Source organism: Mustela nivalis (assembly GCF_964662115.1).
Source record: "Mustela nivalis genome assembly, chromosome: 5".
NCBI lineage: Eukaryota > Metazoa > Chordata > Mammalia > Carnivora > Mustelidae > Mustela > Mustela nivalis.
The window spans coordinates 110,226,602-110,249,753 of NC_139024.1; the positions used below are offsets into that span (position 1 = coordinate 110,226,602).

General features: G+C 34.8%; 1 protein-coding gene across 2 annotated transcripts in view; it reads right to left on the reverse strand.

Moving 5' to 3' along the window:
- Nucleotides 1–449: 449 nt before the first annotated feature.
- LMBRD1 (LMBR1 domain containing 1) overlaps nucleotides 450–23,152 on the reverse strand; it is a 132,588-nt gene continuing 109,885 nt past the window's right edge. For both annotated transcript variants that reach the window (XM_082731793.1, XM_082731794.1), the window contains 2 exons: nucleotides 1,057–1,148; nucleotides 450–919 (listed from right to left, as the gene is read on the reverse strand). In XM_082731793.1, the coding sequence (XP_082587919.1) occupies nucleotides 803–919; nucleotides 1,057–1,148 (209 nt within the window). In that variant the 3' untranslated portion in view covers nucleotides 450–802. The remainder of the gene's footprint in view (nucleotides 920–1,056; nucleotides 1,149–23,152) is intronic.

The window sequence follows — 23,152 nt, forward strand, 5'->3', positions numbered from 1 at the left end:
ACCTGAGCTGAGATCAAGAGCTGGATGCTTAACTGACTGAGCCACCCAAGCACCCCAATGTCACATACCTTAAACTAATCAGTCAACTAATTTTTTTCCCTGAAGATCAATTATTCTTGACAACATTCCCATTTATGTTGGAAGGCAAATTTTGAGGTTAGCTATCTACAATAATGTATATGCCTTAAATATGACAGAGATGGTAAGATACCTAATGGATTAATATCTGAACAATACAACACATCTTGGAATGAATGCTGTGATCATACAGCACAAAGTAGCTTAAAATCTGCTCATGAAATATATTTGAATGGCATTAATAATTTAATGTTAGAAAATAGGAAACTAATTGCATAGAGTAGCAACATTTATTTATCAGCTATATTGTATTATACTTAGACAATCAGTTATAGACACTTTAGAATTCCACATTACTCTAGAGACCCAAATGCACAGGTACAAGTGATTTATTATGTTTTTAAGAAGTGACAAGAGGGAATATTAATTCTGGAAGATTTTTAATCAATTCAACACTATTATACACTAGAGAAAAAAAATTTCCACAAACATTCCCTCACAAAGTCCATAGTTTTATATTTACATAGAATTATTACAGCAATTTTAAATGTTAATCTATGATACAATAATGTTACTTCAGATAACATAAAAAATATAGTTTTTTTAATAGCCATGCTCCCATTTTTGACGAAGCTAGTCAGTTCATCCTAATGTTAGTTTAACACTTTAAAAAATGCATAATAGTCATTCAGTCAGCATTATAAAACCCCTAAGACAGAGGCTGTCAAACAGAATAGACCGAGGGCTCATCATCACTTATGTCTGAATCATCTTCATCTACTCCTTCAATGACTGATTTCTTCCCTTTACAACAGGATACAATTAATCCAATCAAGAATACCTGTAAATTTAAATAAGCTCCATGTTATTTCTTATATCTAAAATCATTCAGAAAGCAATGAATTTAAAATCCAATGGCACTACTGTTATACAAATGGGCAAGTAAGAAATTATCCCTACGATACCTGTACTACTTACCACAAGAAAAGCCCAGTTACCAAAATAGTATGCAGCACTAAAGAACCAGAACTTGTGAAGGAACAGGTATGTCCGCGTAACAGTACATTGATCTATAAGGTAAATAAGGACAACAGTGAGATAGTTTCTTTCTTGAAATGGACTATTAAAAATATATCTGTAAGATTATTAACCAAAACATACAGTCATACAGTCAATAAATTTTAACGATAAAATTGAAATCTAGGTTCTTCTCCAAAGCCCACTTCTCCAGTGTTAGTACAGTATTAAATTACCAAATAATAGGACATTTGAAAAGATGAATGCCACCAATGTAATCCTGGCTCTTTGGTATAAGAAAAATTATAGTGGATAGTTCACTTTATTTGAAATAGAAGAAGCATTTTAACCTGGAGTTCCAGACGTGTCTTAAACTAAAACAGATAAAGTTTTCCTGATGAAGGTAAGAAATAAAAATGAACAAAGTAATCAGATGTGATTATAATTAAGTTGTACTTTTCTAAGAATCCAATTCTTCGGACAGCTCAAATTTGAGACGTGTTTTGAGATTTTTTTTTTTCATTTTAGGAATGCTATTGAAAAGGCTGCTGGTCCTACAGAAATACAAAATTGTTATTTACTGATACCATTTGAATTTTAGATTAGTATTTAAGCTTGAATTAAAAATAGCTCATATGCCAAAAGCAATCAATCAGATACTTTTCTCTTTCAAAAAAATGCAACCCTAAAGAGACAGTGGCAGACTGGTTATTTAACATTTGTGTCAGATTTCATACTAATTTTATCCAAATATATTATTTCCATTAGCTTACAAAGTCCTCTATATAGACATAGGTCTGAGAAATAATATCTAACGAAATATTTACTTATGCCATTCAGAAAGGTCTGGGAGAGCAGAATATAATGTATTTGACTGAAAAAATTATATATTCTGCAGCTAACAGAGGATTCTAAACTTCCAAATTTCAGAGGGCCTTTACTCATTACAGAAGAAAATCCTTATCTTACAAGGCAACTTCTTTTTTAGTCTATCAATTACAAAAATGATTATGATTTCTTCATATTTTAACCAATACTGACAATAGCAAGAAATTCCACATGCAACTAGGAGACTAATATCACATCCTATTGGTAATTAAGAAAATGTATTATTGGTTTCTAATTTTATGAACTCTCTTTTCAGTGTCAATACATAAGTGCTATTTTCTTTTAAAACATAAAATTGAGCTGGGAATTCTGTAGCCCAGTTTATTACACAAGGATTCTAATACACTTTATTTTGGGGGCTATCGCATGGTTTTCTGAAAAGTAGCCTTTAGGTTATAGTTTATGCAAATATAAGACTTATTACATAAAGTTTTAGATATGTTATATAAATATATAGATAATCTAAATCTTACCTGGTTTAACCCCTTCCACTATACTTCAACATTTACTTCTGAATTATTCACTACCAACTGGACAAAGCAATCTTTTTTTTTTTTTTTTTTTTTTCCTGGCAGAGAAACATGCAGTTTAATAAAGAGGTAATATCTTCCTTTCACAAGCTGGGACCACCAATCTAATGATGATCAATATATTGATCCCCATCCCCACAAGGGCCTCCTTCAAATTTTTGCTCTCTTTCTCAACAGAGAAGTCTAGAAGGAATATTCAAAGCTTCCTAATAAAACCCAAAAAGGTTTTAAGCAACAGTGGTTGAATAAATGTTTCTCTCTTCTGTGGTTACTAGCACCCAACATTATAGCTGGGTGCTGTGCTGGGAGCTCAGTCTAGCAGAGGAGAAACCTAGTCAGGAAAGCTGTCAGTCATTTACTCCGCTCCCACAATACTTTACTCTCACCTCTATTACAGAACTTGCTTCAAAGTAATATAACTACAGCCATACTTCAGAGATACAGTAGGTTAGGTTCCAGGCCACCTCAATAAAGTGAATATTGCACTAAAGTGAATCAAATGAACTTTTTGGCTTCCCAGTACATACAAAAGTTATGTTTACACCAAATTATGGTCTATTAAATGTGCAATAACATTATGTCTAAATAAACAATGTATATGCCTTAATTAAAAAAAAATACTTTATTGCTAAAATCTAACCATCACATGTGCTTCCAGCAATGCATAATCACTGATTGCAGATCACCATAACAAATATAATAGTAATGAAAAAGATGTAAATTTTACAGAAATTACCAAATATGACAGATATGAACTGAACAAATGCTGTTTAAAATGGCTCCAACAGATTTGTTCACGCAGGGTTGCTGCAAACCTTCAATCTGTAAACACTATAGTATGTGCAAAGTGCAATAAACCCAAGTGCAAAGAAACGGGGTATGCCTCTATTCAATTTGTCACTTTCAGATAAGCCTGAGTATTCCAAAGTATGCATCAGTGTACCTGGCATTCATATTCAACATAACTGCCAAACCAAGCTAAACTTTTTAAAAAGGGTATTTTATTTAAAAATTATATTGCTAAATAATACATTTTCTAATTTAACTAAAATCTGACAAGATTCCAAGGATGTCAAAACAAGATACCTGCATATGTCTTGAAAACGAAAGTATAACTAAAATGCCCAGTATGGTGAAGGAAGAGCCCAGACTGTGGTCTCCGAGAAACTTAGTGTCAAATATCATTTGGCTCCTTCTTTGCCATGTGAATGAGAAAATCTGAACTCTTCAGACTATGCATGTAAAATGGAGATACCACCATATTTCCTTATAGGGTCATTCAAAAGATGAAAAGAGATATACCAAAATCTCCATGCAGTTAATATTAATTTTTTTCCCACTTCAAGGTGTAACTGAACCCATGATAAAGAACACAGTTCTCAAGAGCTGCTCAAGTGGGCTCAAGGAAAACAACTAATATAAAGATTTTATAAGTAGTAAAGTAACAGTCGTAAACAGTAAACCGTAGTAATGCTTAGGCATCAGTATCACGTCTACAGCATCTATGTTCATTATTTTTCTGTATCTATAGTCAAAGTGTCACCAGGTAGACCCCAACACCTGACCTTTACTGCTCACCCCCTTACATTCACTAATCTCTATTTTACATTTTTCCTTAAACTCTTCCTTCTGGCTTACTTCTTAACTCAGGCAAATGAAACTGGAAACCACCCCTCAGGTGACAACAACTGCCCTGAAAAGACATCCCACTGGCCCGCACCACTCAGACCATTTGAACTAAAACCTTAACTTGTGTCTGTGCAGATGGACCAAGGAGTGACACTTGGAATGACCAGCAATCACCTTTACCTCACTATAATACTAAAATCTCTGCCTAAAGAAGAGCCACAGCCTCATTCACATAACATCTAACATATGTATAGACATGTTTTCTTAAGGTGCATGGGGAACCTGATGCTTACCTCCACACAAAGACAAGGCTTCCCTATCTAAATATTCATTCATCCTAACTCTAAACAAACAAACCCAAACAAAAGGTACTCATTCACCCCTTCTTGGGGAGTCACAGCTTTGGAAGCCATTCTTCATGATATCCTTTTTGCCACAAATAAGTCAACTTTGTGCTACGACTCAATCTGGTGCAGTTCCTGACTCACCAAGAAGCAAACTTGCCTTGGTTCAGTTACAAATATAGATACAAATGGATTTGGTGAAATTTGAATATGTATAATTCAGTAATGTGCTATCTCCTAAGTAGTAATAAGCCTTTAAATAAACATAACCAATTTGAATGTTTCAAAAATGAAGAGAGGGATAGGCTGGGATGTATGCAAAGAATGCCTATTCACAATTACTTTAAAAACAAGAACAGTATGTTCCGTGGCTTAAGTGTTACATGAGCTTCATCTTACAAGTATAAACATATTTGAAAAAAGTCATTCAACCTTCTCAGCATTTTTAAAATGTTCTAAACTTAAAAAATAAAAGTTCTATTAGCCATTGCCATGCTTAAAGATACTTTGGGGTCAAAAATTCACTGGATTAGAAATCTCAGGGCCAGAACAAAGATTTTAAGACAGAGACTGAGCTAGCAGAAGCAAGTGAAATCAAATCCTTTTTCCACAGAGGTCTAATAATCCATTCAGTGACATTTTAAATTGGCTTATTATATTCACTGATTCTTTTGCCCACCACAATAAATATATCTTAAGTATTTTTCCTTATCATATTATTTTATATGTTTATCATTTTCAAAGGTTGTAGATTTGATGCAAACCTTCTTTTTTTTTTAATTTTTTATTTTTTATAAACATATATTTTTATCCCCAGGGGTACAGGTCTGTGAATCGCCAGGTTTACACACTTCACAGCACTCACCAAAGCACATACCCTCCCCAATGTCCATAATCCCACCCCCCTTTTCCCAACACCCCTCCCCCCAGCAACCCTCAGTTTGTTTTGTGAGATTAACAGTCATTTATGGTTTGTCTCCCTCCCAATCCCATCTTGTTTCATTGATTCTTCTCCTACCCACTTAAGCCCCCATGTTGCATCACCACTTCCTCCTATCAGGGAGATCATATGATAGTTGTCTTTCTCTGCTTGACTTATTTCGCTAAGCATGATACGCTCTAGTTCCATCCATGTTGTCGCAAATGGCAAGATTTCATTTCTTTTGATGGCTGCATAGTATTCCATTGTGTATATATACCACATCTTCTTCATCTATTCATCTGTTGATGGACATCTAGGTTCTTTTCATAGTTTGGCTATTGTGGACATTGCTGCTATAAACATTTGGGTGCACTTGCCCCTTTGGATCACTAGGTTTGTATCTTTAGGGTAAATACCCAGTATGATGCAAACCTTCTAACACAAGATTAAAAGGTAGTCATTGTTAGGTATATGTCATTATGTTTATATTTATATAAAGTGATATATGACCATAGAAGAATTCTGGTTAATAAGTGCATGCATATATTTTATATTCATGTAATGATTGCACACTGAATAAACAGACGGGGCTTCTCTCCTCACCATCTGTCATCTTCTAGCTGTTTACCTGAATCACAGATACCTAGGAGAACTATAGATGTCTTTCTGCAGTTATCTAAAAAATAATAATTAGGTATTTTGAATTTGGTTCGACCTTCAAAGTAAATTTAAATCACTGGGTGTTTCATTTAAGGACTGTGTTCTAAAACCAAAAATGTTCAGGAACTTCTGACTGTTGTTCCTCAAAAGGACATATAAAAGTTCTAGTTAAACTAGAGTACAGTTAACAATGAAAAATTAAAATAGGGGGGCACCTGGGTGACTCAGTGGGTTAAGCCTCTGTCTTCGGCTAAGGTCATGATCCCAGACTCCTGGGATCAAGCCCTGCATCGGGCTCTCTGCTCAGTGGGGAAACTGCTCCCCCCATCGCCCCCACAACTCTCCCTGCCTGCCTCTCTGCCTACTTGTGAACTCTGTTTGTCAAATGAATAAATAAAATGTTTAAACAAAAGAAGAAGAAAAATTAAAATAGGGGTTCAGATATGACATTTTTTCCAAAAAAAAGTACAAAAAAGGTCAAAATTAAAGGAGCCAAGAAAGGGCATCTGGAGCACATAATATAAATCAAAAGGCTTTTGAATACCGACACTACTACCCTTCCTCCATCTCTTCTCACTTATCATCAAATAGGTAAATAACATAAAGTGTAATTAAATCTGTTTTTCAGTGTAGCAGCAACCTTTGTAACTATATCGGATATACTTTTATTATAGATTTGTTTCCTTTTAGATTATTTGTTACGTTATTATTGATATATGCTGATTGCCACTAAGATAACTTTGGTTATTAACTATGATAAATCACACCTTCTACTTCAAATACATTTCTAAAAGATTTAGTGTTGATTTACGCCACAATTAAGCCATCATCATGTTATACTTTTACCTGAAATCAACTTAGAATTAATTACACTCTATATTTATACTTTATTTATAAAACAAATCCTTATATTACACATGCATATATAAAAAAGGCCTTGGAGCAAAATCATGTATCATGGGAGAATGAACTTTAAAGTGAATATTTTGTTTGACTAGTGACAAAAAACTGGCAGAAGATTGGACTGTTTAGAATACCACCTCATTTCTCATGGTTGTCCATGATTATACTAATTTTAATTTCTGATTAGGGTCTTGATACTACTGAATATTTAAAATAGACATGTAAATTTATATACAAACTAAGGAGGCTTGACTTTATTGTGATATGATTAGGAATTATTTATCAAATGATTTTAAGAAAGAGAATTACATGAGTGGCGTATAAGCTAGCAAAAGGGATTGAGAGTTGACAGAGGCTCACTAAGTCAAGAGACAATCCAAGAGAAAACGTGAGCTGTCAGGATAGAAAAAAAGGGTTGACTTGAATATTTTGAAAGTAAAATCCCAGTTAATCACCACTGTCAAACGGACTTATAGCATAGAAAATATATACACCTAAGAAGTTTTGATATACTCACAACACACATCCAAATTTTTTAAAAAGGACAGAAAAAATAAAATATGTAATACAAACCAAAGTTCTATATTTATCTTAAAATTTAACAAGGAGGATATTGTTAAATCAATATTTTGTAAATTTTAATGGGGGGATGGGTAAAAGAGAAAGAATTGGTAAACATACAGAATCACAGAAATTCTAAAGGAAATAGTTTTATTAGATTTTATGAATATACAAATTATATCAGGTTAATAAAGATAGGACTTGCCAGCTACTTTACCTTAAAGATTGAGTTTTACATCGATTATTTTTAAGAACAAATATAATTTGTGTTGAGCTCTGCTACATTTATGTAACTTTAATGTATTTCAAAGGTGCTAAAATACGTAGTGATCCAAGAAAGAATGTTCCTAATTTCCTTTGTATTACTCACTGTCCACATAAGATTTATAAAAAGGAGCTACAAAGATAAGCATTAGCATATAACCTATAGAAATAATCACAAACTTATTATTAAACTCTAAATTAAAACAATTTGCTATTTATTAGTCTTAATTGACCAAGGATAGTCAAATATAAAATAAACAGAAAACAATTGTTTTCCACTTTTTAAATTCTTTCATAAAACAATAATAGTTTAATGGGTATAGTAGAAAATATTAAAGGTCAAGATAGAAAAGTGAGATTTAGTTCTTGAATCTGCCCCATATACCATGAGATTCTGGGTAAGTCATTTAACTTCTAAGTGTCAGTGTCTTTGTAAGTGACAATGAGATAATATCTGCTTGTGGTATATAGTGACAGGATAAATGGATCTTTCAAGAATTAAATTTAAAGAGAAATCTACATGTGATTTTTTTTTTTTTTAATTTTTAAAGAAAAGACTGTTTTAGGAGTTAGGAGCCTTGAGCAAGAATCTCTATGTAAATGGCTGAGAAGTTTCACAAAACTACCTAGGTTGGCTTTGGCATAGACTCCAGAGAACTCAGAAAGCTTACACCTAATTTCCCTATTCTGTCTTAGTTGAGCTTTTATCAACACAATCAAAATGTCACCTAGACAATGAACTTTAACATCAAGAGACTTTCTGGATCTCAGGCAAAATCCCAGAAAAATGATGCTCTGGTCAATACCTAATTTTCTGGTCTGCATGGCAACCTCACTTGACAATGGACACTACATCAAGCTATCTCAGCTGGATGGTACCAGTCAATAAGATCAATAAGACCCTTTTCTTGACTACATGTCTACCTAGAAAGTATGTGACTATAAATTTGGTTTCCCATACAGATTCCTTCTCTCTGGTGAGAATTCACTAACCCTGAGCCTCTAGTTTTTTTAATGGTTATACTTCCCATGGCAAATTAATACACTTAAATCTGGCTAATGTATTAGTCTCTTCTCTGTTCACTCAGTTATCTGAAGCCAAATACAGAAAATGAAGACAAAGATATGGTAGCATTTGATGGGTAGACTGAAATCAAATAAAGTTATCAATTCACAAACTTATTATTTGTCAAGTAAAAGATTATAAATTTATAGTACTTAACCATGAAGAACTATTTCAGTCTGCTGCGAACAAAGCTTTTTGGTTCAAGAGGACAGACTGGACACAGTCATTTGTTTCTTGTCTTTCCCAGGACCTCATTAAAGTTACAGTATAGGAATAAAGCCTGCACCAATCTCTTAACAGCAAACAGAATGGGAAGAAAGCCATCAGGTGATGGGAGATGTCAATAATAATCTGGGATATGAAAAGCCACGCTAAAAGGTCTCTAATAAAACAACTGGTTTCCCTTCCATTTATTTTAAAATATAATTTAAACCCCAAGTCACAGAGATCCCATGATGAGGCTTCCTAGAAGTTTCCGACACTTAAATACAAATTAACATAAATATGAATACATCATCAGATATATATAGAAAATATCAGCATAAAGAAGAAAGAACAAGATCAACAGAACTGTTCCAAGATAAACAGAATTGTAATTTTATTTAAAGGAAACCATTAAGATAAAGATTTAGACCATCAGGAATTAAAGAAAATATTACATCCATAAAACAAAAACACTTAAAAGATCAGAACAAGTACTTGAGGAAAGTTAAGACTTTGTTATATGAAACAAAAAATTTAGGATAGAGTTTGAAGATAAAGCTAAACTCACACTCAAGAATCCAAACTAAAATGGTAGGCATAAAATATAAAATACAGATAAAACAGATGATCAGCTGAAGATACTCAGCAACTAATGAGGATGAGCTCCCCAAGAGAGGTGAGAACTTATAATGTTAGCTTCAAAAGAAGAATAGACTGGCATGAGATTTCTCACTAGTTAAAAATGAAAGACAGATGATGATGCATGCCTTTAAAGCTCCTGAATAAATAATAACATAATAATAAATAAAATAATTTAATAATAAATACATACATAATTTCTTATGTAGAATTCTAAGCACAAGCAAATTACCCATCAATTATATCAGTTGAGGGCAAAATACTTTTCAGACATATAAGGTGTTTTGCGTATTTCATATAAAGCATGTCTTTTTTTTTTTTTTTTTAAACTCAATCAAAACTAGAGGCTTGGGGGAGGAAATCAAGAAAAAAAGATATGGCTTATAGTGCATCAAAAGTCCAAAGAACAGAAATTATAACACTACAGATGAGCAGAGAATCAGGAAACATAAGGTACATAAGGAAATCATAAGGTACTTAGAAGGTACAATGGATTTCTTCCAACACATAAAGTAAGCAAGAAACTACAAGATGACAGGTATACTAATATTTTGTGATACTTTAATAACACTTTTTTAAATATAAAAAAATTAAAAACTGGCTTAATTCTGGAAACTGTTGCTCTGAGGGAGAAAGAAAAATACATATTTTCTTATCCTCAAGGAGCTTAAGTTCCTATAAAAGACAAGAACAGGGGTATCTGTGTGGCTCAGGACAGCATGCAACTTCTGATCTAGGGGTTCTGAATTTGAGCCTCATGTTGGGCATAGAGATTACTTAAGAACATGTTTTTAAAAAGTAGAAGAGGAATAAAACAGTATAAGTGAGATAATATATATAAATGACTATAGGGATGCCTGGGTGGCTCAGTTGGTTGAGCCGCTGCCTTTGGCTCAGGTCATGATCCCAGTGTCCTGGGAATGAGTCCCATATGGGGCTCCTTGCTCAGCAGGGAGCCTGCTTCTCCCTCTACCTCTGCCTGCCACTCTGTCTGCCTGTGCTCACTCTGACAAATAAATAAAATCTTAAAAAACAAAAAAAAGACTATAAATTAAGAGAGAGTAAGGTAATGTCATAAAAAGTAAATGTCATGAGAATTCAAAGGATAAAAAGAGACTGAACATGTGTAAAGGTTCATAAAAGAGGGTCAAGTTTGATATAAACATCAGGACTCCGAGTGATGAATATGGGCTGGGCGGCACAGAAACTAGTGAAAATTTCAAGAACAGCTGAAAAGCAAAGGCGGAAAAGATGACCATGTTCAGAAGATGTATGAAAAAACAGAGGTAGTCCTTCAATCCTAGACTGAATTTGTCAGAGGTACTTAAGGTTTCTAATGGAGGAATGGCATTATCAGAGTACTTTAGAACAGTGGTTTCCACAGTGTGACTCCCAAACCAGAACCCTCAGAAAATCCTGGAGTCCCACCTCAGATTTACTGAATCAACAATCTGTCATCTGTGGTTAACAAGCCTTCAAAACTCAGATCATGTGTAAGTTTAATAATCACAGCTTCAGAACAATTAAGCTAACAGCACTGTGTAGTGTGGGTCAGAGTGGAGCACTAGTTAAAAGGTACAGCAATTCATGTGAGACATGAAAGTCATTCTGGCAACAAGCTGCATCCCTTAGCAATTGACAGGGCATGGAGAAAGAGTGAATAAAGGTAGGTGTGCTTTGAAGACTGGTGGTAGCGTGAGAAATAGCGAAGTCAGTAAGTATAGTTCAAAGGCTTTATCTAATAGTTTATACACACTTCATCAAGAACTATTCATTTTAAACATTTTAAAAAACACATTATTAAAATAAGGCAGGCTCTTTATATTATTTTCATAGGACTGGTAAGTCCCTGTAGAGCAACCCTTAGATAGCTAACAGGCTAACATCTTTATTTTGCTTGCTTTCTTGACCATAGGTAATACCCTAACCCCACATACCACATGACAACACTTGCTTTCAGCTGTGAGGGAAATCTAATGAGAAAATGTGCAATGACCAACAGTGAGACTAAGAGTTTAATAGGTTATCTTGATAGTCCTCAATTTACAAAGGCATACCAGGAACAACACAAAGCCAAACAGGCTCAAAGAAAAAAAAAAAAGATAATCTTAATAGCTACAAACAGATTTTAAAGACAATTATTCTAGTTATAACCTAATAAGTAGAATATAAAATATTAAGTAACATTTTCTAATTAAAACGCTAAAAAACATAGTCATCACCCTGACTCCTTTTTCTCTCCTATCCTATAGCAGATTCCTTAGCAAATCCTATTGGCTCTACCTTCAAAATACAGCAGCATCTAGCTTCATTGATACGTTCTACTTTATCTCTGGTTTCTACCTCATTGATACCAGCTCTAATCTTGATGATTTCCCTTCTTATGTGTGGAGTTGGTTTGATTTGTTGTTGATTCTCCAGTTCTTTAAGGTGTAGAGACAGCTGGTGTATTCTGGATTTTTCAATTTTTTTGAGAGAGGCTTGGATGGCTATGTATTTCCCCCTTAGGACCGCCTTTGCTGTATCCCATAGGTTTTGGACCAAAGTGTCTTCATTCTCATTGGTTTCCATGAATTGTTTCAGTTCTTCTTTGATCTCCTGGTTGATCCAAGCATTCTTTTTTTTTTTTTTTTTAAGATTTTATTTATTTATTTGACAGAGAGAAATCACAAGTAGATGGAGAGGCAGGCAGAGAGAGAGAGAGGGAAGCAAACTCCCTGCTGAGCAGAGAGCCCGACGCGGGCCTCGATCCCAGGACCCTGAGATCATGACCCGAGCCGAAGGCAGTGGCTTAACCCACTGAGCCACCCAGGCGCCCTGATCCAAGCATTCTTAAGCAAGGTGGCCTTTAGCTTCCAGATGTTTGAGTCCCTTCTGAACTTTTCCTTGTGATTGAGCTCCAGTTTCAAAGCATTGTGATCTGAGAATATGCAGGGAATAATCTCATTCTTTTGGAATCGGTTGAGTCCTGATTTGTGACCCAGTATGTGGTCTATTCTTGAGAAGGTTCCGTGTGCACTTGAGAAGAATGAATATTCTGTTGTTTTAGGATGGAATGTTCTGTATGTATCTATGAGGTCCATCTGGTCCAATGTGTCATTCAATGCTCTTGTTTCTTTACTGATTTTCTGCTTCAATGATCTGTCTATTTCTGAGAGAGGCATGTTAAGATCTCCTACGATTAGTGTATTCATATCAATATGACTCTTTATCTTGATTAACAGTTTTCTTAAGTAATTGGCTGCTCCCATATTGGGAGCATAGATATTTATAGTTGTTAGATCATCTTGGTGGATAGTCCCTTTAAGGATTATGTAGTGTCCTTCTGTATCTCTGACTACAGTCTTTAGTTTAAAATCTAATTTATCTGATATGAGAATCGCTACCCCGGCCTTCTTTTGAGGCCCATTGGCATGAAAGATTCTTCTCCATCTTTTCACTTTCAGTCTGGGTGTATCTTTAGGTTCAAAATGGGTCTCTTGTAGACAACACATGGATGGGTCCTGTCGTTTTATCCAATCTGCAACCCTGTGCCATTTTATGGGTGCATTTAGGCCACTCACATTGAGAGTGATTATTGATAGATATGTTTTTATTGACATCGAGTTACCTTTGAAGTCTTTCTTTCTGTAGATTGTCTCTATATTTCTATTCAATGCTATTCTTAGGATTTTTCCTCTTTTATAGAACTCCCCCTTAATACTCCCTGCAGTGTCGGCTTGGTGGTTGCATAGTCTTTTAAGCCTTGCAGGTCTTGGAAACTCTATCTCTCCATCCATTTTGAATGTCATTCTTGCTGGATAAAGTATTCTTGGCTGCATGTTCTTCTCATTCAGTGCCCTGAATATATCTTGCCAGCCCTTTCTGGCTTGCCAGGTCTCTGTGGACAGGTCTGACATTATTCTGATGGGCTTTCCTCTGCACGTAAGGAGCCTCTTTGCCCTAGCGGCTTTCAAGAGATTATACCTACAATTATAATTCCTCAATTTGACTATCAGGTGTCATGATATTTATCAAAATCAAAAGCTTCTGCAGAGCAAAGGAAACAGTCAAAAAAACAAAGAGGCAACCCACGGAATGGGAGAAGATATTTGCAAATGACAGTACAGACAAAAGGTTGATATCCAGGATCTATAATGAACTCCTCAAACTCAAAACACACAAAACAGGCAATCGTATCAAAAAATGGGCAGAAGATATGAACAGACACTTCTCCAATCAAGACATACAAATGGCTATCAGACACATGAAAAAATGTTCATCATCACTAGCCATCAGGGAGATTCAAATTAAAAGCACATTGAGATATGACCTTACACCAGTTAGAATGGCCAAAATTAGCAAGACAGGAAACAACATGTGTTGGAGGGGATGTGGAGAAAGGGGAACCCTCTTACACTGTTGGTGGGAATGCAAGTTGGTGCAGCCTCTTTGGAGGACAGTGTGGAGAATCCTCAAGAAATTAAAAATAGAACTTACCTATGACCCTGCAATTGCACTCCTGGGTATTTACCCCAAAGACACAGATGTCGTGAAAAGAAGGGCCATCTGTACCCCAATGTTTATAGCAGCAATGGCCATGGTCGCCAAAGTATTATGCTATGGAAAGAACCAAGATGTCCTTCAACAGACGAATGGATAAGCAAAATGTGGTCCATATACACTATGGAGTATTATGCCTCCATCAGAAAGGATGAATACCCAACTTTTGTAGCAACATGGATGGGACTGGAAGAGATTATGCTGAGTGAAATAAGTCAAGCAGAGAGAGTCAATTATCATATGGTTTCACTTATTTGTGGAGCATAACAAATACCATGGAGGACAAGGGGTGTTAGAGAGGAGAAGGGAGTTGGAGTAAATTGGAAGGGGAGGTGAATCATGAGAGACTATGGACTCTGAAAAACTATCTGAGGGGTTTGAAGTGAAGGTGGGGTGGGAGGTTGGGGTACCTGGTGGTGGGTATTATAGAGGGCACAGATTGCATGGAGCACTGGGTGTGGTGAAAAAATAATGAATACTGTTATGCTGAAAATAAATAAATTAATTTAAAAAAAACAAAAAACAAAAAACATCAGCATCTGACCACTTCCTGCCACCTGCATCACCACCATAAGCCCTCTGCTGATTACTGCAAAAGCTTCCTGTCAACCCATTTTTGTCCTTGGGTTTATTATGGTCTATATCTCAAGGATTGGCAAATTATAATTCAAGGGTTACATGTAGCCCATCAGCTGTTTTTGTAAATTTTATTGGAACATGGCCACAGCCATCCAGAATGTACTGTCTATGGCAGCTTTTATACTGCAAGGGCAGAGTTGAACAGTGTGTCTCACAACACCTAAAATATTTGCCATCTTATCCTTTTTTTAAAAAGATTTTTTGAAATTTTTTATTATTTATTTAACAGAGATCACAAGTGGGTGGAGAGGTAAGTGCGGGAGAGGGGAAGCAGACTCCCTGCTGAGCAGAGAACCCAATGTGGGGCTCGATGCCAGGAATCTGAGATCATGACCCGAGCCAAAGGCAGAGGCTTAACCCACTGAGCCACCCAGACACCCCTTTGCTATCTTATATCCCTTTACAGAAAAAGTATGCCAAGCCCTGGTCCATATGCAATACACTAATTAAATGATCCCATGAGTATATAATGTCATTCTTCTGCTCACAATCTTGCATCTGAAAGTAAAAGCTAAAGTCCTTACACTTGACTGTTCGTTTTTCCTCTACTTCCACTAGCATACATCCACTCTGCACTTGCTGTTACTTCTGTTCTAAGTCAGTCTTCCCCAGATAGCTGCCTTTGCTCCTTACTTGCTGAAAGGCTTTTTGCTCAAATCACAGCTTCTTAGTAAGAATTTCCTTTCTACTCAAAATTTTAAATCATTTCTACTTCTGGCCACCACTTACTCTCCTTTAGCATTTTATTTTTCTCCCTAATACCACTTGATATACTTATCTCCTTCTTCTAAGTAAGCTTCATGGGGACAGGAATATAGGACTGTTTGGTCACTGTTAAATCACTAGCACCTAGAATAGTGCCTGACACACAGTGGACATTAATAAACACTTGTTAAATGAAAAAAACACAGGAATAATAGGTAGTAAAACTAAATGACCATATGGAATCCTAGAAATTAAGCATCTATAAATTTATCTTAGAATTTCAAGACAAATAGGACTATGATTCTCAGTTAAATATATGTCAGTATCTTCTAAAAGTGTGTGAACTGTAATAGCTATTAATGTTGTATTCCTCAAAAAAATCATGTAAATTTCTTTAAAAAGGCTATCAAAATTATCACTATTCTAAGAGTTGATTTATCTTCATCTTATGGACTAAATCTTTGTCTTATAGAATAAATCTAACTATGCTTAACTTTCCCATCCCAACCCCCAAATTTTTAGACTATAAAACAAAAAGACTATATACAGTTGTGTGTGTGTGTATGTGTTTTAAAGGCCACTGCCTGAATCCTGAATTGGATCTTCTTATTTAGTGACAAAATTCCGGAAAGCTAAAGTTAATTAGCTTCACCCAAAATACGGTAGAAGGTGTTAAATTGATAGTCCGTATTCAAATTGGCCTTCTAAATCACCACAATAAGAGTCTGGTACCATTTTATTTCAAATTATATTTATGGACCACCCAAGTGGGCACACAGCACCACAGGAGACATTAACAAATACTGTCATCACAAAACAGCAGTGTCCTTTTTTTGAACTCAGCCTTAAGGCTTACTTTCTAATGAAATCTCTTGAGCAACTTCATTTTCAGACTATTAAGACTGACTTTCCTTAAAATGTGCACTTTATTTATAATTATATAAATCAAACATCAAATGTCAACTAGTATAGTAACTCCTTTAATAACACTGGTTTTTAAACAGAAATAAACGTCTCCTGAAAAAGGTTTTTTTCCATTTTTTTCTTTCTCTCTCTCTTTTTTTTTTTTTTTTTTTTTTGGCTTACAGACCTAAGAATGGGTGAGTGGGTAAAAAATCCACTGTTAGTGATCATGTAAAAAGCACTGAGCAGTACTGCTTAGTAACCTAGACCTCTAAATAAAATTTCCTGGAACCTTAGAAGCTCAAGTAGAAAAAAAAAAAAAAAAAAAAAAAAATTCAATAACCTGGGGGAAATGTCAGTACTAAGAATTCCAGAATTAAATTTTTCAAAGTCTCAGTAACTACCGAACCTACTCCCACATTTCAATAAAAATGGGACAAAAAAGTCTTCTCTAAATGTACATGGTAAATGTATGCCACTATTTTATGTCATTTTTTTATCCTTAAAAAGGCTTAACAAGGTTTTTAAATTATAGAATAAAATCTATTTATTAAAAAAGAGTAAATATTCACTTCCTGTGTTTACTCCAAATTTCATTTCCTTGAGAAAGCAGCCAGACTTCTAATGTGTTTATGTGCAACAGCATAAAAATGAGGTAATAGATACACTGTTCTACCTACCATCATACCATCATATACCATCATATGGTATACATTTTTCTATATTGAAAAATAAAACTATATCATTACATTGTATGTAATGTTATTTTAAGTATTCTCACTGATGAATAATCATCCAGTTGTTTCTTTTTGTTTGCTATTTCTATCAGTGGGACTTGGGAACTGGTTAGCTATTCAAAGGGCAAAAAAATGTGAATATGATTTCAAGACTTCCAATTGAGAAAGTAGTTGTGGGCACAGAAAAGGAATAGGACAACATCTCCCACCCCATGACATAATGGTGACAGGTGGGAAAAGTAGAAAAGGGAAGAAAAGGAGTTCAGTCTTAGACTTGAGGTTTGAGGCGCTGGCAGGATATGCATTTCCATGTAGGTAAACCAGCAGGCAGAAAATAAGAACAGATTTAAGATTCTGAATCTACTGATTAAATTATTCAGCGTAATTAGATTTATTGTCAACTAGCAAAGCTAAATTTATTAGACTAAGTATAGTAAGGGAAAACAAGAAAGAGAAAAATAGGATATTTATAAACATTTAAGGGATTGGAATCGGCTGGACCACTTTAATCAAGGTCTTTAAAGGTGAGGAACAGGGTAGATCTGGTCTAAATGTATAAGTTTTGGATTAGTGGATATAATGAAATGAGAAATCTTGAAGTAAGTCCTACTGAGCAACAAAGCTATTTTGGTAGTTTCATGGTCAGGAGCATTTCCTGAAGGAAGCAGATTAACTATTTTTGTTCTCAGTATTATTTAATACAGGGATAGGGAAATATTTCTGTGCCCAGAATTACTAAACATTAGCACATTATATTGTGTCAGTTTTCTACCTTTTATGAGATTAAAAATAGTTTAAAATTTATTGATGAGCATTTGGGAATAGTTTGGACTTTAGTCTATCATGTATTGTTAAAATATGATACTCTGTAGTGGACAATATGCTAGAGTTAAAAGAATAAATTTGCAAAGTTTTCAGAAAGAAAACTTTCTTTCAGAAAGAAGGCTAGGTTGCTGACATCATCATAAGAAACCACTTTAGTTAGAAAAATTCACCTGTTTCAGCTCATAGCTTTCAAAGCAAAAGCTTCACATAAGAAAATGTAAAAATTGTTCTATCATGAAAAATAGGTGATTAAATTTATAGAAAAATCTTAAATTGTTTAAAGCAGTTGGATTATATTACCAAATACAGAATATAATCTTTGCACTTACTGGATTATTAAAAATATGAAAAAATTCTTCAGTAAGTTTTAAAGTACTATGTGCCTTTAGAGAAGAGGTTTAATTTTTGAAGCGTTTTTAATATGTTCTTTGTGGATATAAACTGTCCTTCTGCATAGAGCCTCAATAGGAATACATTCTGTAAACCTAGCCAAAGAATAACTCATTTTACATGATTGAATAGGTTTATAATTAAATAAAGGTTTATCTGATGCTAGAAATTTATATCAGAAGTGACAGGAAAATATGAGAGATGAATTATTTTGTAGCAGATTCAAAATTAAAAATAAACAAGAAAGATTAACTCACTTTCATAAAAAGTTATACCTTCTATTCGAAATTGCTTAGGGAATTCACTAACTTTTATGTTCAAAATGTGTTCTGTCATTTTGTAGGGCAAATACATCATGTTGAACCTGGATATAAACTTAAATTTATGGAATTTAAGAAAAATAACATTTAAGTGTAAATTTTTAACGGTATAAAAATAATGTTAAATTATATAAATAGTATAATGTTTACTACCCCCTAAACAGAAGCTAGAAATGATTATCTTTAGTAGTTTCATATCTTGGCCTATACTTGGGACTATGTTTTTAAAAAAGTTGTCATTTGGTGGTGTACAGCAGGTCTCATGTGGTTCCCCCCCCTTTTATCATTCTCTCAATATATACACACTTATGTTTTCTGAACCATACATTGTGACTTAGTATTTCATCATTTTTTTAAGCAGAAGGATATTCTCTTGCATAACTGCAGTCAGTATAGCTACTGAAGAATTTTACCATTGATACTGTATTTTTAAAACTGTACTCTGCCATTTATCCCAGTGTATTCTTTCTAGAAGTTTTATCCTCTAGTATTGGATCCACTCCAGGATCATGTATTACTTTTGGTTAACATGCCTAATCCGTATCAGTTTCTCAACCTCTCTGTCTTTTATGAAAATCTTGACATTTTTAAACCATACAAGCTAGTCACTTTATACCATGCTTGTCAACTGTCAATTTGGTTTTGTCTCATATTTCTTCTTGATTTGAATCATGCTCTCTGTTCTTCTCAGGATGTCATATCCTTAGGTGTGTCATGCACTGCCCCTCGGCGATGGTAATTTTGTTCACCTGGAACACATACTGCCCAGTTTTTCTGATGTATAGATATGACATTTACTACATTTCCTCTTACAACTAATATTCAAGTATGGAGAACTTACTGTGGTTTTAAACTATAGTTCCCTGAAGTGTGTTTAATTCCCATAACTGTATGTTCATTTCTAAATATTGTATTTGGGCCCATTATAAACCTGTCACATTTTCTTTTATTTATTCTGTTTGTTGTTCCCTGCCAATATTCTGATCTGATCTTATTCCTTTTATCATAACTTACTGTTCTGTAATCTGTGTTGATAATTCCAGTATCTGGTCTTAGTAAGTCTCTTTTTGCTCCCTGCTATTTCTTCTAGCTTTCTTTCATGGTGCTTTGTTGCCTTGTGTGCTTAAATATTTGGCTCCAGTGTCTTCATTTGTGTTCCTTTGCAGGAATTCCTTGAGGCCGAGAATTAAGGTACATCCCTTGCTGAGCATTTTATATTTACTTGTGCCCTGTGCCCAGTCTGCCAGTCTGAGATGACAATGAAACAAATTCACTCTGGTGATGGGTATGTAGAATGCAAATCTGCAAAGAGCTGGTAGCTCTGTAGTTACAATTTCTCATGGATGTGATTCTTACCTTCCTGTTCTTGACATTAAGGCCAACTTTGCCTTCAGTTTTCTGCAAGTAATATAACTTTGCTACTTATTCACCTCAGATGGTAATGTAATATTGGGGGATGGGAGGGCTCAGCTTTACAAGAGGACACATGCATCTACAAGATAACACCACTCATGTGTGCTCTACATTTGCGTGTCCAATATAATAGTAACATGTTAATTAAATAATTCACATGTGACTTCTAAGGAACTGAATTCCTAACGTTATTTTGAATTTTAATTCAAATATAAATTAAAAACTGAAGCAGTATAAAATATTTTTTCATAAAACAACTTTATTGCTTTGTTATAACTGTATTATACTTTAATAAATTGTTTCATTTAGATGATGAAAATTTGGAGTTTGAATTATGGTGTTATTTAAGTGCAAAATATGCACCAGATTTTGAAGGTTAGTATGACAAAGGATATAAATTATCTCAGTAAAATATTATGTTAGTTACATGTTGAAACAATATTTTGGATATAGTAGGTTAAATATAATGCCATTTAATAAAATCAAAGTCATCAGTTTCTCTTTTAATGTGACTGCTAAAAAAGTTTAAATCATGTATATGATTCACATTGTATTTTCATTGGACAGGACTGCTCTATTATTTTCTGTTCCTTTTGCCTCAGAAGGCTGTGAAAACTGGAGCTTAACTCACTGGATTTGGTAAGTACCCTCAGAACAAAGCAGCTCAGCACTCTACTTACTACTTTGTTCTGGGTTTCTTTCCTTCACGCAGACCAATGCAGCATCAGAATCACTTGGAGAGATTTTTTTTTTTAATTAATTTATTTATTTTAGAGAGAGAGAAAGAGTGCACGTGTGGAGTGGGAAGGGGGGGAGGGGAGACTGAGGTAAAGAATCTCAAGCAAATTCTCCTCTGAGCACAGAGCCCGACCCAGGGGTCCATCCCATGACCCCTGAGATCATGACCTGAGCTGAAACCAAGAGTTGGACACTTAATTGACTGAGTCCCCCATGTACCACTCCTGGAGCAATTATTTACAGGACTGCTAGGTTACATCCCTAGAGTTTCTGATTCAGAATGCTTAAGGTGGGGTCTAATAATTTACATTTCTAACAAGTTCCCAAGTTCCCAGATGCTGCTGGTCTAATGATGATGACTGAGAACAACCGAGATTTTTGTCTTAAGACCTTATCAGCACTTTGATACTTTCAAGAAATTTGGTACTTTACTCAGCAGTTATTTTTTCTTGATAATTATTTCAAACTCTAAGCTACTCCAGTCCCCACTCCATCTTTAACTTGCTTCGATCAAGTTTCTGCCCCACAATCCCATAAGGACTGTTCTTGTTAGTCACTCAATTAACTCCACCAAGAGTCATTTCCTGGTCCTTGTCTTACCTGATTTATCCTGACAATGCTGAACTTGACCAGAGCCCTGTGATTCTGGAAACCTGATTAAAGAAATCTCTCTACTCTGTGTGCATTTACTGCAAAGAAACCCCCTTCCCATATGACTTGGTTTAGACTCATGGATGTCGTCCCCCACATGCTTACCTTTGATAAACCAGACACAGGCTCTCTAGATTCCAAGTCTCTGCTTCAAAAAGATTACCTCAGCTGTTTTTCCACATTGATCAATCAAAGCAAAAGGCTTATTAATTGACTTGCCCCAAATTTAAACTCCTCTCCTTCCCTAGACCCCTGAAATTTGGCTTACCCTACCCTACAGCCACTCCTGAACAACATACCTCTTCGCTAACCTCAGGGAAAAACATTCTCTGATCATCCTACTCCCTAAGACCTGGATCTTTCTAGCCTTATTTACTCTTCCCTACCTAGAAAACAAACAAACCAACCAAAAAAAAAACCCTTTTCTGCCTGATCTTGAAATAATTACAGATCTCACGGTCAGAGAGTTTTCCTTATTGTAACAGTCCCCCATTTCCTACTGTTATTTAAATATAGTTTCTTTCTCTCTCTTTTAATATGACAAATGCTAGCACTTGAAATGGTTCACTCTTCCCTTGCCTAATTTTCCGCTTACCTCACTGTTTGTCTGTTCTTAGTTCTTCACTGGTTGCTCTTCTCTCTAACCTCTTACCATCGGATAGTCACAGAGCTCAGTCCCTGTACCTCTTCTTCATTTATACTCAGTCTACTGATGATCTCTCATCCAATCTCACATCAAACCCTGACTAATCCAGCATAAACTTCTCCAGAACATTAGATCCAACTCAACTTCTAACTCAAGATCTCCACTTGGATTTTAAGGAATTCTCAGATAAAAATTATTCAAAACTGATCTTTATGTTCTTCTTCAATGCATGAATTAAGGAAAAAGACATCTGAAATTAAGAATACATTAACTTTGCAAAAAGACTCAAAGACCTGGCCAAAGAGCAAGCTCCTGAATGCATTTTAATATGATTTCATACTAAAAATCAAATTGATATACAACTTTGGTAATACATCCATGCTTTTAATTCATGTGCCATTAAATATATGGGATTTTTAAAGGCCATGTAGATAAGCATGACAAAAATCGCAAACCAGAACCGCATCAAGGTAAGATAACTATCTTCATTTGTTAAATCTTTTCACTTAATTCTCTACTACTTTAGCTCCATACTAAAACTGCTAAAACTGCATTCTCAATGTATTTCATTCTCATGTATTTCATTCTCTCATGGCTTCAAATGGCTATCTCCATTAAAAAAGCAGTAACAGTCTTATTTTTAAAATTTAAAGGACAGACAATGCAAATAAAACACAAAACATAGAGTGTACCTATAAAAAGATATTGGGAGATGAATGGATAAAGAAGATGTGGTGTATGTGTGTGTGTATATACACACACACACACACATATATATACACACATATATGTGGTATGTGTCTATACACACCACATACACACACATACACACATAATGAATGGAGTATGATGCAACCATCGGGGGGGGGGGAAGAAAAAAAGAAATCCTGCCATTTGCAACGGATGGAACTAGAGGGTATAATGCTAAACAAAATAAG